At 38.9% G+C, this 17,037-nt stretch overlaps 2 protein-coding genes across 11 annotated transcripts in view; one reads left to right on the forward strand and one right to left on the reverse strand.

The window, feature by feature from the left end:
* Positions 1-10,469, forward strand: part of LOC133870956 (calcium-transporting ATPase 10, plasma membrane-type-like) — a 54,672-nt gene extending 44,203 nt beyond the window's left edge. For all 9 annotated transcript variants that reach the window (XM_062308261.1, XM_062308259.1, XM_062308258.1 and 6 more), the window contains 13 exons: positions 4,421-4,591; positions 5,240-5,299; positions 6,398-6,562; positions 6,802-6,918; positions 7,458-7,556; positions 8,094-8,231; positions 8,327-8,427; positions 8,844-8,889; positions 8,989-9,123; positions 9,427-9,534; positions 9,619-9,710; positions 9,984-10,114; positions 10,214-10,469. In XM_062308261.1, the coding sequence (XP_062164245.1) occupies positions 4,421-4,591; positions 5,240-5,299; positions 6,398-6,562; positions 6,802-6,918; positions 7,458-7,556; positions 8,094-8,231; positions 8,327-8,427; positions 8,844-8,889; positions 8,989-9,123; positions 9,427-9,534; positions 9,619-9,710; positions 9,984-10,114; positions 10,214-10,218 (1,368 nt within the window). In that variant the 3' untranslated portion in view covers positions 10,219-10,469. The remainder of the gene's footprint in view (positions 1-4,420; positions 4,592-5,239; positions 5,300-6,397; positions 6,563-6,801; positions 6,919-7,457; positions 7,557-8,093; positions 8,232-8,326; positions 8,428-8,843; positions 8,890-8,988; positions 9,124-9,426; positions 9,535-9,618; positions 9,711-9,983; positions 10,115-10,213) is intronic.
* On the reverse strand, positions 10,371-16,002 carry LOC133870957 (choline monooxygenase, chloroplastic). 2 transcript variants are annotated; one of them, XM_062308266.1, is made up of 10 exons: positions 15,655-16,002; positions 14,651-14,696; positions 14,263-14,398; positions 13,717-13,785; positions 13,398-13,610; positions 12,986-13,081; positions 12,676-12,785; positions 12,472-12,565; positions 11,052-11,102; positions 10,371-10,964 (listed from the first exon to the last, which is right to left on the reverse strand). In XM_062308266.1, the coding sequence occupies exons 1-10, from the start codon at positions 15,965-15,967 to the stop codon at positions 10,812-10,814; spliced, it is 1,281 nt and encodes a 426-aa protein (XP_062164250.1). In that variant the 5' UTR covers positions 15,968-16,002; the 3' UTR covers positions 10,371-10,811. The 2 variants fall into 2 exon arrangements, with proteins under 2 accessions (XP_062164250.1, XP_062164249.1); XM_062308265.1 differs by having other exon boundaries at positions 13,711-13,785.
* Positions 16,003-17,037: the final 1,035 nt, after the last annotated feature.

The raw sequence follows: 17,037 nt of genomic DNA on the forward strand, positions 1-17,037 counted from the left end.
GATCACCATCAGATCTCTAGGTTGATTAGTGAAGATGGGTTTTGTGAGTTGGTTTTATGTTAAGGCTAAATCTTTCAAGGTTTTGGTGGCTGGAGGGGCTTTTGTTCTCCATTTTGTGGAAATGAGTCTTGGATTTTCTTGTGTTGTGTTTTTGGGGAAGTTGTGTGCTGCTTGGTTGAAATCCACAGTGGAGGTGGTGGTGCGTAACCCAGAGGCGATAGAGTTTATCAAATTGTTTAGAGAGGGATCCAAGGCTTTTATAGTCCTGCCTTCAGATTGAGTTGGTGCGTAACCTAGAGGTTTTTTCTGGAAGTGGAATTGTTATCTTGGGTTGGTACGTAACACTTCCCTGAGAGTTTTGTTTCTAGATTGAGTTTTGCAAACACTGAAGGAACTCTGTCATGTTGTGGGGCTTTTGTACAAGGGTTTTGAAGAAGGAGCTATTGGCCTTTTTTACAACCATTGAAGCAAGCCACTCGGAGCAAGCCTTGGCATCTTGCTCCAGTTTGGGAAATAGAGAACTAAGAAGTTTAGTTTGCTCCATAAACTATGATGCGAATAATGGTAGTGCTAGGTGCAGTAGTGTCAAAGGGAAGGTTGCCATTGTTTTTTTATGATGCCAAAGTCTATCTTGGAATGTGAGAAGGGCATGGGCAGATGCTTACTTTTCTCCGATCAAAGGCTTGGTTGTTGGTTTCTGAGGCGCCTACATCAGGGGGGATACATGAGGGTGTTTCGTCCAGTCGTCTGGGTGGGGTTTCTCCATCTTTTGTGGAAGTAGTTCGTTGGGAAGCTGTTTTTCCTGTCAAGCATCATGGGCTGCGGGTTTCGGAGGCTGCATGGGTTGGATCTGCTTCTGGAGTTGCGTTGTAGGGTGGTCGAAGACGGGAGAATGGCGGTGAATTGCTATGCTTTGGAGGAGCAACCGCTCGGGTCGACGGGTAAGAAGAGGAATCAAGTCTGCTTTCATGGTGGTGGCGAGGCTAGGAAGAAGCAACAGCTAGGGCTTTCTCGTTCATGGAAGAAGTTTCTAGAATGTCTTTTAGTTGCTTTGGACCGAGTTTCAGCTTCCAAGTTCAAGTGGCAGTTGGGGTCTTTTCAAAAGTTAATGAGCCCTATTGATTCTAGGTTCTCTCTCTCTCTCTCTCTCTCTCTCTCTCCCCCCCACCCTTCGCATGCTCACAAGAGGTGTTGTCTTTGGCATTCGAGGGGACCTTTTTGCATTGGTAAGTAATGTTGTTGGGTCCATTTTCTTTGGGTATTGCTTGTTTGGTTCTTCAATCCATCTCCGACGTGCTGCTTTTGCAAGTTTCTCCTTCTTCTCAGTCTTTCATCAGCTCCTCACAGTCTTTTTCAGGGGCGGGTGAGTTGGGAAAGAGGTTGCGTTCCTCATCTTGTGTTGTCGGACTCTAAGCCTTTCTAGAAGTATTATTGGAAGGCTAGAGAAGCCAAAAAAGTTCATTTGGACGAGATTTTTTTGTGCCGATTCTATGGAAGCTTTGAGGCTAGTTGCTCAAGTGCCAGGGTTTCTTTCTTTGCTTCTGCCTATTAGTGATCCAGTCGAAAAGTAGTAGTTGTGCTTCTAGTGCATGATTCCGCTGGTGTGGCGGTTTCCGTGAAGGATATGGTTAATTCTCCTTCTCTGGTGAGGGGTATTCTTCGGCAGGGTTTCTTTATCCAAGCCCGGTTGTGCAAGTTAATCTCTCGCATAAAGTGTCGGTCGTGTCTGCGTTGACTCCAGTTGTTAAGGAAGGTGCATCGACTCTGGTTCTACTGCCATTAAGGGAGAGGATTTCAGGGTGAATGGTTTGAACCAATCTAAAAAGTGGCCAGTAGGTTTTGGTCCGTCTAGGGAGGTGGTTGCGTGGGAGCAGGGAGCCAAGGTATGGGATGGGGAGGATGGTGACTCCCTTTACCCTTTGGGTGTTTTACCTCCCGGATTGGCCTTGGATTGGGAGTTGGATAATGATGAAGATATGGATCCGTCCTTGGCGATTTTGGAAGCCATTGAAGAGGACTTCCATCGGGGAGTTAAGGCATCGTGTCCTAAGACCAAAGGTAGGAGGGAAGTATTGAATCTGGTAAGCTCTATCAACCACAATGATTCTAGCGCGTCCTACCGGCTTAGGAAAGGTAAGGTGCACGTGGTGTAGGGTTGGGGTCTCTTGGAGGTTTTGGGATTAAGGGCTTGGGTTTTTGAGGGTGGTTGGGTTTTCTTTTCCTGTTGTAGGTTGCTTTGGTAGTTCCTGTGTACTTAGGGGCTCCTTTCTTTGCTTGCAGTAGTCCAAATTAGAGTTCATTTTAAGCAGTGTATTGCGAAGTCCATGGGGGTGTCGACATATGGATTGTTGTTACTCTCCTTCGAAAGGGGCGTCCAGTGGTATTTTGGTTATGTGGCATAGGAGGGTGGTAGAGAAGATTAAAGAGTGTGTTGGGAAGCAACCTGTTGCCCGCTAAGTTTCCCAAGTTATTTTTTTTAACAAAAGAGGATGCAAATATTGTGCATAGAACACTTTCTCATTCTCCTTGATTGTGGTAGTTTCCAAGGAGGCAAAAAGCCGTTTAAGTTTGAGAGCATGTGGCTTAAGTCGGAAGGCTTTGTGGACAAGGTAAGGCCGTGGTAGTCTTCTTACCTGTTTCAAGGCTCCCCAAGCTTCATTTTGGCTAGTAAACTTAAGGCCTTGAAAGCTGATTTAAAAACCTGGTTTGAGCAGGTATTTGGCAACCTGTAGTCCCAGCAAAAAATCCGTGTGTAGGAGTTGTGTTCCCAATGAATTGGAGGAAGTGAGTTTAGTGGTGAAAGAGAAGTTGAGGAAATCCTTGGTCATTAGTGATTTGGAAAAAGTGAAGGAGATCAGTTGGAGGCAAAAAGCCTCAAAGCTTAAAGAGGGTGATAAATGCGCAAAGTTCTTCCGTTGGGTGGTCTACTCGAGTAGGAGAAACAACTCCATTGAAGCTTTGTCTATTAATGGCTCAGTCTCCTTTGATCCTTTTGCTATCCAGGATCACATTGTGAAATGCTGGGTAATCTATTTTTTAATAGTTCAATTGGCAGCCTAACCTGGATGGCCTTGCTTTCGACTCTATAGATTTGGTGGAAGCCTTTAGGCTAGAGTGCTCGTTTGAGGATTTGAGGTGGTGAAAGGTATGAACAATGACAAGGCATTATGGGGGTGTTCCATGATTTTCACACTCATGATAAATTTGAAGAAAGTCTCAATGCCACCTTCCTTGCTCTCATTCCAAAGTCCTTGCCAACAGATTGAGAAGGGTTGCGGAGAAGATTATTTCGAAGCCACAAAATCAATTTGTTCAAGGAAGGCAAATCCTTGACTCTATTCTCTGTTATGATGGTAGAATCAGATTTGGTGAGCTAGGGTTGATTTGCAAACTAGATATTGAGGAAGTGTGATTTTGGGTTGTGGGGTTTCTTCCTTGCCTTTGAAGTATGTTGGTCTTCTTTTGGGGGCTTCCTTTAAGGCCAAGTCTATTTGGTACGACGTTATTGACAAGATAGAACGTTGATTGACTAGTGGAAAATGATGCACTTGTCTAAGGGTGGTAGAGTTACCCATATAAAGAGTACACTTTCTAACTTGCCTACTTATTTCTTGTCCCTATTCCCTCTCCCTGTGGTGCAAACCACATAGAGAGGTTTCATCGTGATTTCTTATGGGGGCAAGCTAGGTGAAGAGTTCAAATATCACTTGGTAAGCTAGTCCAAGATCTGTTATCTGATCTCTGAGGGAGGTTTGGGTGTTCGAAATTTGGGAAAGTGGCTTTGGCGCTATGTGCATGAACGAGAGGCGTGGTGGAGATTTGTGTTGGACTCTAAATTTGGTAGCTCATGGGGTGGGTGTTGTACTAATAAGCATCGTGGGACATATGGTGTGGGTGTATGGAAGAACATCAGGAGGGTAGGTTAGATTCTAGCATGATCTGTGATTTGGGGACAAGGCCCTAAAGTAAGCCTTTAATAGTGGCTCACTTGGGAGCGGCTCGTGATTTGGAGGTGGAGGTCCTTGCCTCATTCTTCCTTTTCTTTTTTACCCTTTATACTTTGACAGCTGCGTTTGTAGCACCCTGGGAAGGTTTTCAGGATTTTTTTCCCCCTCCTAGCTAGGTGTTTCTCCTATATACTCAATGTGTACCTAAGTACCCCTTTTCGCTTTTTAATGATATTTCGATTACTTATTATAAAAAATGTTAAATGGGTTGTTTCCGAGATGTCATTATCTCTTTTTCCGGCTTGGATATCATTTAGGTATGTGTTAAAATTTTTAGATCTTAAAATTTCTAGAAGTACACACTGCTAAATAATAAATAGTGTATAAAACCTGTATGTGAGCTGTTAGTATAAGTATTTTACTTGTTATTGTTATAATTTTGTTCCTCTGGTGAAGTTTAAATTGGTTTGCAGATGAAATTTTTTAAGGAAGCTATTGAAAACATGGCGGCTACTAGTTTGCGTTGTGTTGCGATTGCATATAGATCATGTGAAACGGAAAGGGTTCCAACTAATGAAGAGGAACTAGATCAGTGGGCATTACCTGCGGATGACCTTGTATTGCTGGCTATTGTTGGTATAAAGGTATTCATTTTCCACGGAAACTTAATCAAGATATACACGTATAGTGCAAGAGTTGCATCATCTGTATTCGTGGTGTTGGTGGTTTCGAGATCGTCGCATCATTTTACTTTGTGTGCATCATTCATGTAATTGACTTGGATAAAGCCTTTTCAAAATTTTACCACATCCTGATGTTTCTGTTTATTGTTTTACATCCTTGTCAGCCAATGAGTTCTTGTTCAACTCAGACCTCCCTCTGTGAAAATGGGATGGACGGTGAATTTGTTGTTTTGGGACCCACTGGGTGTGTAAATATCTGATGAGATACTGAAATGACATTGGGCTGTAATGCCCCTTTGCACTCTGCCTTGTGAGATGTTGTGTTAAGATATCTTCAGAAAATGCTTAGCTACATCTATTTCACCTCTTTCCCATGTCTTTAATATGCTTGTATAATTTGGCTACATTGTTTTATTGTAGCACTCTTAATGTTTCAGAAAGTCCAACGATACTCTTTAACTCTAGAGTTTTTCCATTAAGAGGGTTCATCTTTGGGCATCATGAAAAATTTCTCCAGAAGATTTTACTCAAAGCGTGTTATTTCAGCATCATCTTTTGAAAGATAATTCCTGTGTTAGTGCTATAGCTTATGTAGATATTGCAATGCAGGATCCTTGTCGACCTGGTGTCAAAGATGCTGTGCGACTATGCCAAAATGCCGGTGTTAAGGTATTTTTAGTGTGAATTTTATTTTTTACTTGCTTGTGATGTGGAAAACTTGTTTTTGTTGTTGATCATATGGTTTCTGCTATGATTGCTAATCTTATGAGTTCTAGTGAGGTAAAGATTTGTTTTGTATGCATTCTTCAATGGATAAGAATGACATAGCACTCGTTTCCCTTGGAGGTGTATTTGGCAGAGTAAGTCCCTTTCGAGGGTGGCTTTCTTCGCTTGGTCGGCCGTTTTAGGTAAGATCCTCACTTTGGATAATATAAGAAAGCGGGGCATATCATTGTGGTTGATCGGTGCTAATTGTGTAAGAAGACTGGGAAAACCGTTGACCATCTTTTACTCCATTGCGAGTTAGCTAGTGCATTATGGAACTCTGTCTTCAACTTGTTTGGCTGAGCGTGGGTCAACCTCATCAAGTGAGAGATGTCTTTGCTTGTTGGAGAGGGTAGTTTGGTAGCCTTCAAGGTGAAGATGTCTGGAAGATGGTTCCGCTATGCTTGATGTGGTGTATTTGGAGAAAAAGAAATGACCGAAGCTTTGAAAACAGAGGGGATGATGTTGGAGTTAAAATCCTTCTTCAACTTCATTTTCCAATGGACGGCTGCATGTGATTGTTTTTCGTATTTCTTCTAATTTCTAGGACTCTTTTTATCTTTTTATCCTTTTTTGGTTAGGCATATCTTATGTGTACTTAGGTGCGCCCTCTGGTATTTAATGAAATTTGATTACTTATGAAAACATAATGCACATGTATGGCATCATATTTGAGGTTTTTCACTGTTGTGTCATCTAGTGTTTTTTTTTTTTTTTTTTTAATCTCATATCAGTAATGTTCTGTAATCATAGGTTGAGATTTTGGTTAGGAGAAAATATGTGAAACTACTGCTAGATTTATCAATTAAATGAATACTTAATTTTGTTGTGTACTTTTAAAGAGGTTCATCAAAAGCTGTTTCTTCCTTGTTTGGTGCTGTTTTGGGTTGTCATTTTCCTGAGAGGACTATGTTGATAATGGTGGTATGCCACGTGTAATTATATTCTCGTAAATGTGATACAACTTATTGAAAGGAGTATACCTTTTTCTCTGACCCACAGGTTCGCATGGTCACTGGTGACAATCTTCAAACTGCAAAAGCAATAGCATTGGAATGTGGAATACTGGGTTCTGATGAAGATGCTACTGAGCCAAATCTCATTGAAGGAAAGACATTTCGTGCCTTACCAGACATGGAAAGAGAAAAAATTGCGGATCGGATATCTGTATGATCTGCTACATTCATGTCATTGTTGATTTTTTTTTTTTTTTTTAATGTGTATATGTTCTCTAATTAATTTAAAGAAATGATCTTTTTTCATCTTTTATACATCTCCTGTACATCTATTTTTTAAATCAACCATTGAATCTGGAGGACCTATATGTGGATCATACAGATCAAATGGTTAATTAAATTATTGTGGTGAATTTTCTAGAAAGATTAAACATCTTGTCCAATGTATAGGTAATGGGGCGGTCTTCTCCCAATGACAAGCTTTTGCTTGTGCAAGCATTGAGAAAGGGGGGACATGTTGTTGCTGTAACTGGGGATGGCACTAATGATGCTCCTGCTCTGCATGAGGTTTGACAACATATTCTGTTTCCTGTTCTTCTTGTTGTTTTATGGATTTTTAAGTTTGGCAATGTCTTTTTCTATAATTGTTGTTGTTCCTACCCCTAGTAGTGCTGTCTATAGAGTTAACATTAGGAATGGTGAAGTCTGTAAATGAATCTGTTTGATACAATCTGGATGTATTGGCATAGACCATTTAATACAATCTAATAAATTGGTTCCTGATCCTCAAAATGCCCTGTTTAAACGTGTGTTTTCTGCGATGAGCAATAAAAGGGGTTCTCAGGAACTTTGACCATTTTGGCTTTGGGATAGAACAAAGTAAATGTGGATCTGGGTGACTGTTTCCATTGGTGGTTTGGCTGTGGAACTTGTACTGGCTACTTGTTGTCTTGCCTGTGAAGTTTGAACTTTATTTTTTTGGATAATTTATTGGACATTGAATTGTCTCTTTTTTTTTTCTTTCTTTCTTTTTTTTTTTTTTAATTTCTAAAACATAGTTTTCTATTTCTTGGTCTTGATCGGTATTCTATTATTTTGGAGTTTAGGCGGACATTGGTCTTGCAATGGGTATTGCAGGGACAGAGGTTGCTAAAGAGAGCTCCGATATCATTATCTTGGATGACAATTTTTCTTCCGTTGTGAAGGTCAGTCTTGTCTTATAAGTGCCTTTTCTTTCTATTTTCCTTTTCGGATGAATGATGTGTAGAAAATTTTAATGCCGTTTGTCCACTTCAAGAGCAAATGTCTAACACTTTCTTTTTGTTGTAAGCAATTATGACTTTTTGTTATGTTTAGAGTTGATTATAGGGAAAGGTAAATGAGCAAGGGAGAATTAGGCATTATGGACCATTGCTACATGAACTGGGGTGAACATATAGTGTTTTGATTTATTTAAAAATTTGCAAATGGATACCATTGCAAAAAAGAGTTGTCCTAGGTCATTGCAGCCTTTTAATGTCACATTAGTTTATGTTCATGATCATTGACTTCTTGTGCTTGAAGGTTCTTTTCGTGAACTTTTCAGATTCTCAGATATTCCCTGTTAAACGACACAATTGAGTAGAATTGGGACTCACTAATTCATGAGATTGTCTTTTAGACTATCCAGGCCTAATTTCAATTTTGTTTAATTTGAAAAGGCAAATGGTTAAGAATGCTTTAGTTTTGTCTACTGAATGTAGGTTGTGAGATGGGGCCGCTCTGTATATGCAAATATTCAAAAATTTATCCAGTTCCAACTTACAGTGAATGTAGCAGCTCTGATTATAAATGTTGTGTCAGCTATTTCCTCCGGTGATGTCCCACTAAATGCAGTGCAGGTGTGCCTCTCTCTCTCTCTCTCTCTCTCTCTCTCTCTCTGCATGGGTCTGTGTACACTATACTGATGGCTGGATGTTCCTTGCTCTGTGTATAGCTTCTCTGGGTTAATCTTATCATGGATACTCTTGGAGCTCTAGCATTGGCTACTGAACCACCAACTGATCACCTGATGCACAGGAAACCAGTTGGTCGAAGGTAACAATTTTTGAATCATGGGAGCTTTAATTTTTTCCTGGTTGTCTTGAAAATAAAATTTACTTATTATTTTATATTCAATTTAGTGTCATGCTATGTCAATTTGAAATGCTGTTATTTAATTTATATTCTTGTCTCATGTTCATAGGAAGTTCACTAATTACCTTCGAATGGTAAATCAATTTATATTTTTTGTGGCTGTATGGACAATTACTTCTTCAGGACCAACCGGGAATTGTTTTCCTTTTTTTATTTCCTCTTTTCTGATAAGGTTATTTGAAGCTTTTTAATTTTTGTTGGCTGACATGTCACTTGTGTTTTGAGCTCTTTTATGAAAATGATCAACTTGGTTACTGTATAGTTGCTTCCTTGAGGGTTTTGTGAAATATAATGATGATTTATTGTATGTTTCCCAGGGAACCTCTTATAACAAATATCATGTGGAGGAACTTGCTGATACAGGTATGTGCTTCTTTTGTGGCCAGTACTTATGTTACTGTTGAGGAATCTTCATGTCATAAGCAGTGTGTTTCAGCACTAATGTTGGTTGGGAAATTGCAGGCTCTATATCAAGTTATCGTTCTGCTTGTACTTAATTTCCAAGGTAGGACTTTACTGCATTTGGAGGGTGATACGAGCGAACATGCCAACAAAGTGAAGAATACTTTGATATTCAATTCCTTTGTCCTTTGTCAGGTAAATTTTAACTTGCGAAATTAAAATGAAAATAATTTTTATTATTTAAGCTTCTCTTTCTTTGAATATGAATATTTGCTTAAATATTTTTTGAGGCATATTTATTCCTTTAAAGCTATATTACCATTACCCAAAGGTCCTATAGCTAGGTTTTTAGAAATCTCCGATAGGTATAGTATATACATGGGCAATTTTGACCGGCTAAGCTGATCTCCCTCCCTCCCATTGGATAAGTAAATTGCTGTATCATGCCTGTTGTATGTTGGCATAAGCATGTGAACAATCCAATTGGTCCAACTGCAGGTTTTCAATGAATTTAATGCTCGGAAGCCAGATGAAATCAATGTATTCAAAGGAATTACTAAAAACACTCTTTTCATCGGGATAGTGGGAATAACTGTTGTGCTTCAGGTGAGACTTGTATAGCCTTCTAGTTTGCTTGCTTTTTTGGCTTTATGATCTTACTTCGACCAAACATTTCTTGCTGCTGTTTAGGTTATGATCATCGAGTTTCTTGGGAAGTTTACCTCGACAGTAAAGTTGAATTGGTCAATGTGGCTGATCTCCGTCATTATTGCTTTCGTAAGGTTAGTTTGTAAATGATATGAAGTGGTTTAATGGGTGATACTTCCGAGATGTGCATCTTGCATCTTAACCATCCCTCTTTGTTTGGGAACCCTATTTTTTTTTCTGTGGATAGCAAACATGGAAGGTCTGCCCAACTAATATTTTTTACTTATTAAGAAATAATAGTTGGGCAGACCATATGCACGTACTATATTATAGGTTAAAGAGCTTATCTTAATTTTTCCCCTTCAACTAATGGAACTCTCTCTCTCTCTCTCTCTCTTTCAATACAGTTGGCCCCTTGCTGCAATTGGGAAGCTGATACCTGTTCCAGAAACTCCCCTCCTTTCAATTATCAAAGGATCAGCATGTTGTCATCGAGGAAGAACTTCATCATGTTGTCATCGAGGAAGAACTGCTCGAAGTTAGAAAACACAATTATTTTTCTTTATCTTCTTCACGGTGTATTCAAACTCTTGGGGCTTTTTCAACTTGGCTAACTGTCTATTTCTTGTCTTTACAGCCTAGTGTTGTTGATAGAAGGTTTGAGGGAGTTGGAGCTGGGCATCAACCTATCCTACAAATTAAGAAAATGAGGATCACTGTAGTTTACATTAGATGAAGCATACTCCAGCAAATCAAAGTAAAAACAATAGTTAAGAAAATGAGGCAATCAACTCTTCTTCTTTTTTCCCTAATGTTTTGTTTTAGAATGATGTTATACTTCTCACGACTTGTTTTGGAATGTGGTGATGGTGTTGAATTGTTTTGGTTGTAAATGACATGTCCCTCCCTCTCTCGAAAATCTTTACCATTATTGCTCCCCTCCCATTTCCTTTTCTATTTGTGTACAGAGAATTCAGGTCCATGTAGTACCATTAAAGAAAAAAAGTTTTTCATTTATTTTAAAATGGCGGTTTCTTGGAGGAACTAGAATATAAACCCGGACATTTTGCCCCAAAAGGTCCGGACTCTTGCGTGTAACTAGAAGCTTACGAGTAATGCTACATTTTACAAATATCTCACAAAATGTTAGGATCTAATAGCCTTTGAATAAAAATTCTAATGGTTACTTCACCTTGCCCCGTTAATTTTGTGGGATATGTTTGTGGTACGTAGCATTAATCAACAACACAATCATTTGTTAGGTTTTGATGAAGCAGAATGTGGAAATGGTGCATGGCCTTCTCAACAGTAGGAGCATATCTGCCAATAGAATAGGCAGGTGATTCAAGGCCCTTTTGAACACCTTCGCATAGCACAATATCTTCCATCTGCAATTATTTCAACCACTGCATTAGGCTTAAATACTGCAACATTTCCAATCATTTCCATGTTGGACTAAAACAAATAGTTCCTACCTGAACTCTTTCACTGTCTTCTAAACTGCTCTCTATAAAATCTTTATCATCCTGAGGTGAGAGAAAAATAGAAAAGTAAAGCTCATTAGAGTGGTACGTTGCAATATTTTTCACATATTAATGGACCAACATTATAAAACATTTGCTTTTTTGTCAAAATTTCTAAAATCTCTATGCCCAAAAAAAGAAAAAGAAAAAAAAAACAGAAAGCAAATAGTTGGATTTTACAAAGTCAACCTGACATTACTGCAGATTCACCTATCTTAACTTTTCGATAACATCAAGATAACAGATTAAATAGAAAAATGAGCAGAATAATAAGATTTACAGGCAAATCATGCAAATACATTATTACCTGAAGATAGACATACATGTGTAACCATCATAATTTCAAGAAACATAGCAGAAGCAATCTAATGACACTATATTTGGTGATCAGCCTCAGCCTGAACAATTTTTCTAAATTGTGTTTTAGTTGGGGACCTTGACCACAATAAATCCGACCTGATGTGGAGCCCGTGAAACACAGTATGCAGCCCCTGTGAAGCACAGAGTACAATGGAGCTAGCCTGTACTAATAAATAAGAGTAATGTTTCTTGCACAACTTTTACTTTTCTTTTTTTCTTTTTTTTCTTTTTAAATTTATTTTTTATGATCAACCATTGGATTTGTTTTCCTACATGCGGGCCATAAATATTCAATGGTTGATCTTAAAAAAAAGTTGTTAGAGTTGTGCAAAAGTTGTACAATAAACATTACTCAATAAATAAATAAAGAGCTAATAGGGTGGGTGACCCGACCCAGACCCCGACCACCTCGCCCTTCACTATCTCCGGTTGAACACCAACTGGAGACAACCAACCCGTCTAGCGAGAGAGAGAGAGTGAGAGATTCGGTCGGAAACCCACGCACACGAGCCTGGGTTTGGTTGGTTCGGTCGGAAACCGCGCCACCACGTGGCCGACCCAACCCCGACCACCTCGCAGTCGCAATCACCTTCAACGTCGTAGCAGGGGTCCCGAGAGAGGACGATTCGAGGCTCGCAATCCATCGCCGTTGGTCGAGTCTCACCGGCTAAAGTCCTAGTCAGCGAGATCTGACGGGATCCTGATCCGTCTCGGTTGAAGCGAGATCTGCCGGCTGAAGTCCTGGTCAGCAAGATTTGACGGGCCGCCGGACTGTGGTAGTGGGAGGATGGAGATGGTGAACTGGTGGTAGTGGGATTGGCTACTTTCATTCCTATTCTATTTGGTGTGTGTAACTGATGTGTCAAAGTTTTATTGGAGGCTATAAATAGGGTGTTTTACGGATAGTCCGAATAGAAGGGGCTCTCTTTTAGATATAGCTTTCTCCCATCGTATTTAGTTTAGCTAGAATTTTGGAAAAGCTACAATGAATTAGTTGATAAGATAGAGTTACCTTAAGAGAAGCTTCAATAAAGTAATCGAATACCACTTGACATTTCTTGGGTCCAAGTGGGAGAACTAGATTGGTGTCCATCCAAGGTCCATACCTAGAAGATCACTCACAGAGTTTTGACTAATAAGAGAATGTGGATTAGCTTAACCAATTCATGTAAGTTACAAACAGATCAACCATTATTTCTAATGATCAAGCAAGTACCTATTGATCATGAAGTTTGGATAAATGAAAGCATATAGAGCCTTTGATCCAAGTCTATCACTCTTCATTGAGCCACCTTCACAACTTTGGATGCTAACCTTTTCAAAAATCTATCTCATCAAAAGCAAACCATTAGATACAAAGTCAATCATAATAAACCTGATTACTTAAACAACCAATGCTAGAAGTATCAAATGAAAGTAATTCAGATAACTCGTCATGAAGGTCTTCATGACTCTGGGAGTCATACTACCACAACTTGTAACACTAAAATACAATTTCCAGAAAGGTAGTAAGCACTGAATCATACTGTGGTGGAGTAGGATTGAAGCTGAAGACCAAATGCTAGGCCTTTATGTGCATATGGTACATGATATCCACCATCTAAATAGTTGTCACAAAACACCTACAAGAATGAACAAATTGAAATAGTCATAGGTCTGTAAGAAACTTCATCAAACTAAACCGAGTAAAATATATCCCTCCTAATTTTCTAAACAGCTTAATTTCAAACTCTTAATATAGGAGAGACTAAACCTTTGTCAAAAGTCAAGAAGATAAACTTACAATCACATCAAAGGAGAAATAGAGGATTAAAAGGGACAACAGTTTCTTAACACTAAGAGGCATTAAAATTGGAGACATTATAAGAGGCCAAATTTTCAAAAGAAACTTATGAAGTAGGACTATAATTTCAAAGTACAATAGGTATAGGACCATACCTTCCAGTTGCATTCAATAGTGTATTCACGTCTACAAACATAACTTAGGGAAGAATCAACTCCGTTGGTACTCAGTATATTTGAGCAGCTACCAAGCCATTCACTGGCCACTATATGACTATCAGCTTCCCCTGGAGGAAATATCTCGTTGTCCAAGTTGAGAAGAACGAATGGCCCCCAAGTAGCTACTTTTATTGGTATAAGCCCAAACTCCTACCCTCCATGATCAGAGAAATGAACTGAATTATCCCTCAATTTGAAAGATTATTTACAACTAGAATGTGATTGCTACAATAGGAATTTCACAGCATACATTTACATTGAAATTCTGTATTCCTGTTATCCTAGTTGCCTTAACAAGCTGTCCATCCAATCCATATGTCCATGCCTGTAGAAAATATTGGACCTGCGTGTTATAATTAGCCGAAAAAACCTTCTCATCTATTCTTAGTATGTATCTCTTCAGAAGGAGCACATAAACCTTAACTCTAAAGATTCTTGACAGAGGAGAGGGAAAAAAAAGAGAGATTACGTCTGCTGTGTGCCTTTCTGGCTGATAGATGTAACAATAGACATGATAAAAGAGTTCCTGATAAAGTAACAGGAAATAACGAAAGAATGCAAAAATATTGAAGTTATAAACTCAAGAGAATGAGTTTCTGGGTTCAAGAAAAAAGTCATGAATATTAAGAGAAAGCTAGTGACAATCATTTATACCAGAACCAACTCAGCAATCAGCTGTGGGCACCCCATGGTTGGTAGTTTGCTGACCAATGAGCAACATTCACTAACATTCCTCTAATAGAGAATCCACCAATATATATATATTTCCCTTGAATATACATGAAGAAATGCGCAAACTCACATGATAAGGGCACACAAAGCAAGACTTCTGCCCGCTTCCTGATGCAAGCAGAGAGGCATGATGGCGACAGACATTATGAAAAGCATGAATCTTCCCATCATCATCTCGACAAACCACAAACTCTACATTCCCCAATCTGATACAATTAATGCCCCATTTGGTTCTCAGGCAGGATGAAGAAAAGGAAAGAAAAATGACTAAAATGTTTACAAACAAGCTACTCTTAAGCATGTTCCTTTCCTCTCCCAAGAATCAAATGTGGACTGAGTAATCAGCACCATTCTAATAGCAACATATTCAGGAAACAGGGAGATGAAAAATGGAAAACTTTATCCAAACCATATATGAGAGTATACATGATGAAATTTTGACATATAATTATCCATACCTGCCAGTGAAAAAGTCACGAGGATCTTTTATCTGTTGAATATATCCTAAAAACAAGATCCAAAGGAAAGCTGATAAATCTTGGTGACAACCAATACTGAAAACATAACTAAACTTGGAAATGGTAATCCAATTTTTATAATATTGGCGAGACAAGTTGCATACCCCAAGATTTACTTATCCTCAATTTAATTGTTGGGAAGCAAAATGAAACAAAACAATTTTTTGTTTGCTAAGTGAGAGAAGACAAAGTATTTCAAAAGTATGTATGTTCTCAGTGCTTTTAGTTTGTTTTCAATGAAAGTTATGTGATTGTAGCTCAACAACTTAAAATTCTCTGGTCTGTAGGGTTCCAACAGTAGAAAACCTAAACCCAAAAGAACACGTTTTCTTACTCCTACATTTTCTCATTAATCAAAAAGATCATAAGGCCCTCATTGCACACTAGAAAACATACAAAATGAATGGGAAAGAAGTATGATTATTATAATTTATGCAAGTTTCCTTTGAATACCATAAGCACGGATCTTTACTCAATCAAATTAACTGAAGCACAAGCCCAAAACTTTTTTTGGCCTATTTTTTTTTATATTAGTTTTTATTGGCAAGAAAAACAACTAATAAATTATACTTTCAAATTTGTTGTTGTTTTTTCTTGCTTTCTTTTTACTGTATCCAATCTTTTATCTCCCAGAAAATCTCAATGTCTCGTTTGGTTTACCAGAAAATATAGGGGAAAAAATGAGCCTAAAAAAAAAATAAATAAATAATCCTTTGGCTAAGGCAACATAACAATCCGCTGTTGCATTATGAAACAACAGTCAAACTAGTCACTCAAAACCCATTACAAACTAAACTAGAGAGTCAAGCTCCACACCCTCTGTTCCTCTTCCGTGGGTTTTCTCAGCAACCAAACGGGCGTTAAAGAGAAGTCAGAGGAAACAAAAGAAAAAAGGGAAATTTAGAAACGAAATATAAAAGCAAAAAGTGAAAGTAGAGGCGAACCTACGGCCTGCCAGCCCCGGTAGAAGACGCGGTGAAGTTCAAGGTCGAAAAAGGAAGGGTCGGTGTACCATGAGCTGGGCGGAGTGACGGCCTCTTCTATGGGAACTTTAGGGTTGAACTGATGGACCAGTTGTTGGAGTGACACATCGTCGCAAGTAGAGTAGAAGGGGGGAGGGATTGGTCTGCGGAGAGAGCAGAAGGCTGCAGCGAGAGGTCGACGATGGTGCTCTTGGTGTCTATTGGACTGGGTTTTCTCGTTTGGGTATTGAGGTCGTTGGAGATGGAGATGGGTAGCAATGGGTCTGAGTATCATCGTCGTCGTTGTCACTGGCAAAGAGTGGACTTCCTTTCGTTATTCATCAAAATAAACATATTAATAAATATTTATAGAAATTCGGGAAAAAAAAAATTTAAAAACAACGAAAAAATTTAAAAAAAAAAAAAAAAAAAAAAAACCAAGGAGGGCTTACTTTTTCATTTTTTATTCTTCTAAAAAAATGGTTTTTTATTTTTTCTAAGGGTTAAATACATATTTGCCCCTGTGCTATACTACCTTTATTTTTTGCCCCATCAGTTTTAGTTTTTATCAAATTTGGTACCTGTGGTATATGAAAAGACAGAAATGGTACCTCCGTCCAATTTCTCGTCCAAAACTAACGTCCAGCCACGTCTAGGGCTGGGCAAAATTCACTTGAACCCGTGAAACCAACCTGCCCCGCACCGAGCTGACCCGTAAAGAATGGATATAAGGCAAATATTTGAAAACACGGATTCATGAATTGATGATCCGTGTGTTTTGGGGTGGGTTGCGGTATTCTTTTTTTCCCCATCCGCAGACCCGCCCCGCACCGCGTACATTTCATACATGGTATGAAATTTTAGATTTCTCCCAAAACAAAGCCCTAATTCTGTGAATCAGTGATTCTCGTGAAACATATTTTCCCTCAAACCAGAGTCTGCGACTCGCGCGGCGCCTCCCCATCCATCCTCTGATCCTCAAACCAAATTTTCCCCCAAAAAAACTCTAAGATTTACTGATTCTTTCCAATTCTAGCCAATAATTTGATTTCTTTTACGGTTTAGGGTTTGAAATCTAATGGGTGCTTCACTATTTATAGCTTTGACTGTCAGCCATCACTCATCTTCCACATTCACTCTTCAACTTCCACCGCCGGCCGCTAGTTTAGGTAGTTCAATCTCTCTCTCTCTCTCTCTCTCTCTCTCTCAAAAATGGCTCCTTTTCAAACTATATTCAGATTATTCTCTACTGTATTGTGGTCGTGGATTTTCTCCATCTGTATTTGGCATTTTGTTTTGCTACTTGTAACAATTTATGTGTTCTATTTCTGCAGAACTTGATGTGTTTAGTTGGTGTTTTTAGGT

The sequence above is a fragment of the Alnus glutinosa genome, chromosome 6 (genome assembly GCF_958979055.1).
Source record: "Alnus glutinosa chromosome 6, dhAlnGlut1.1, whole genome shotgun sequence".
Classification (NCBI taxonomy): domain Eukaryota; kingdom Viridiplantae; phylum Streptophyta; class Magnoliopsida; order Fagales; family Betulaceae; genus Alnus; species Alnus glutinosa.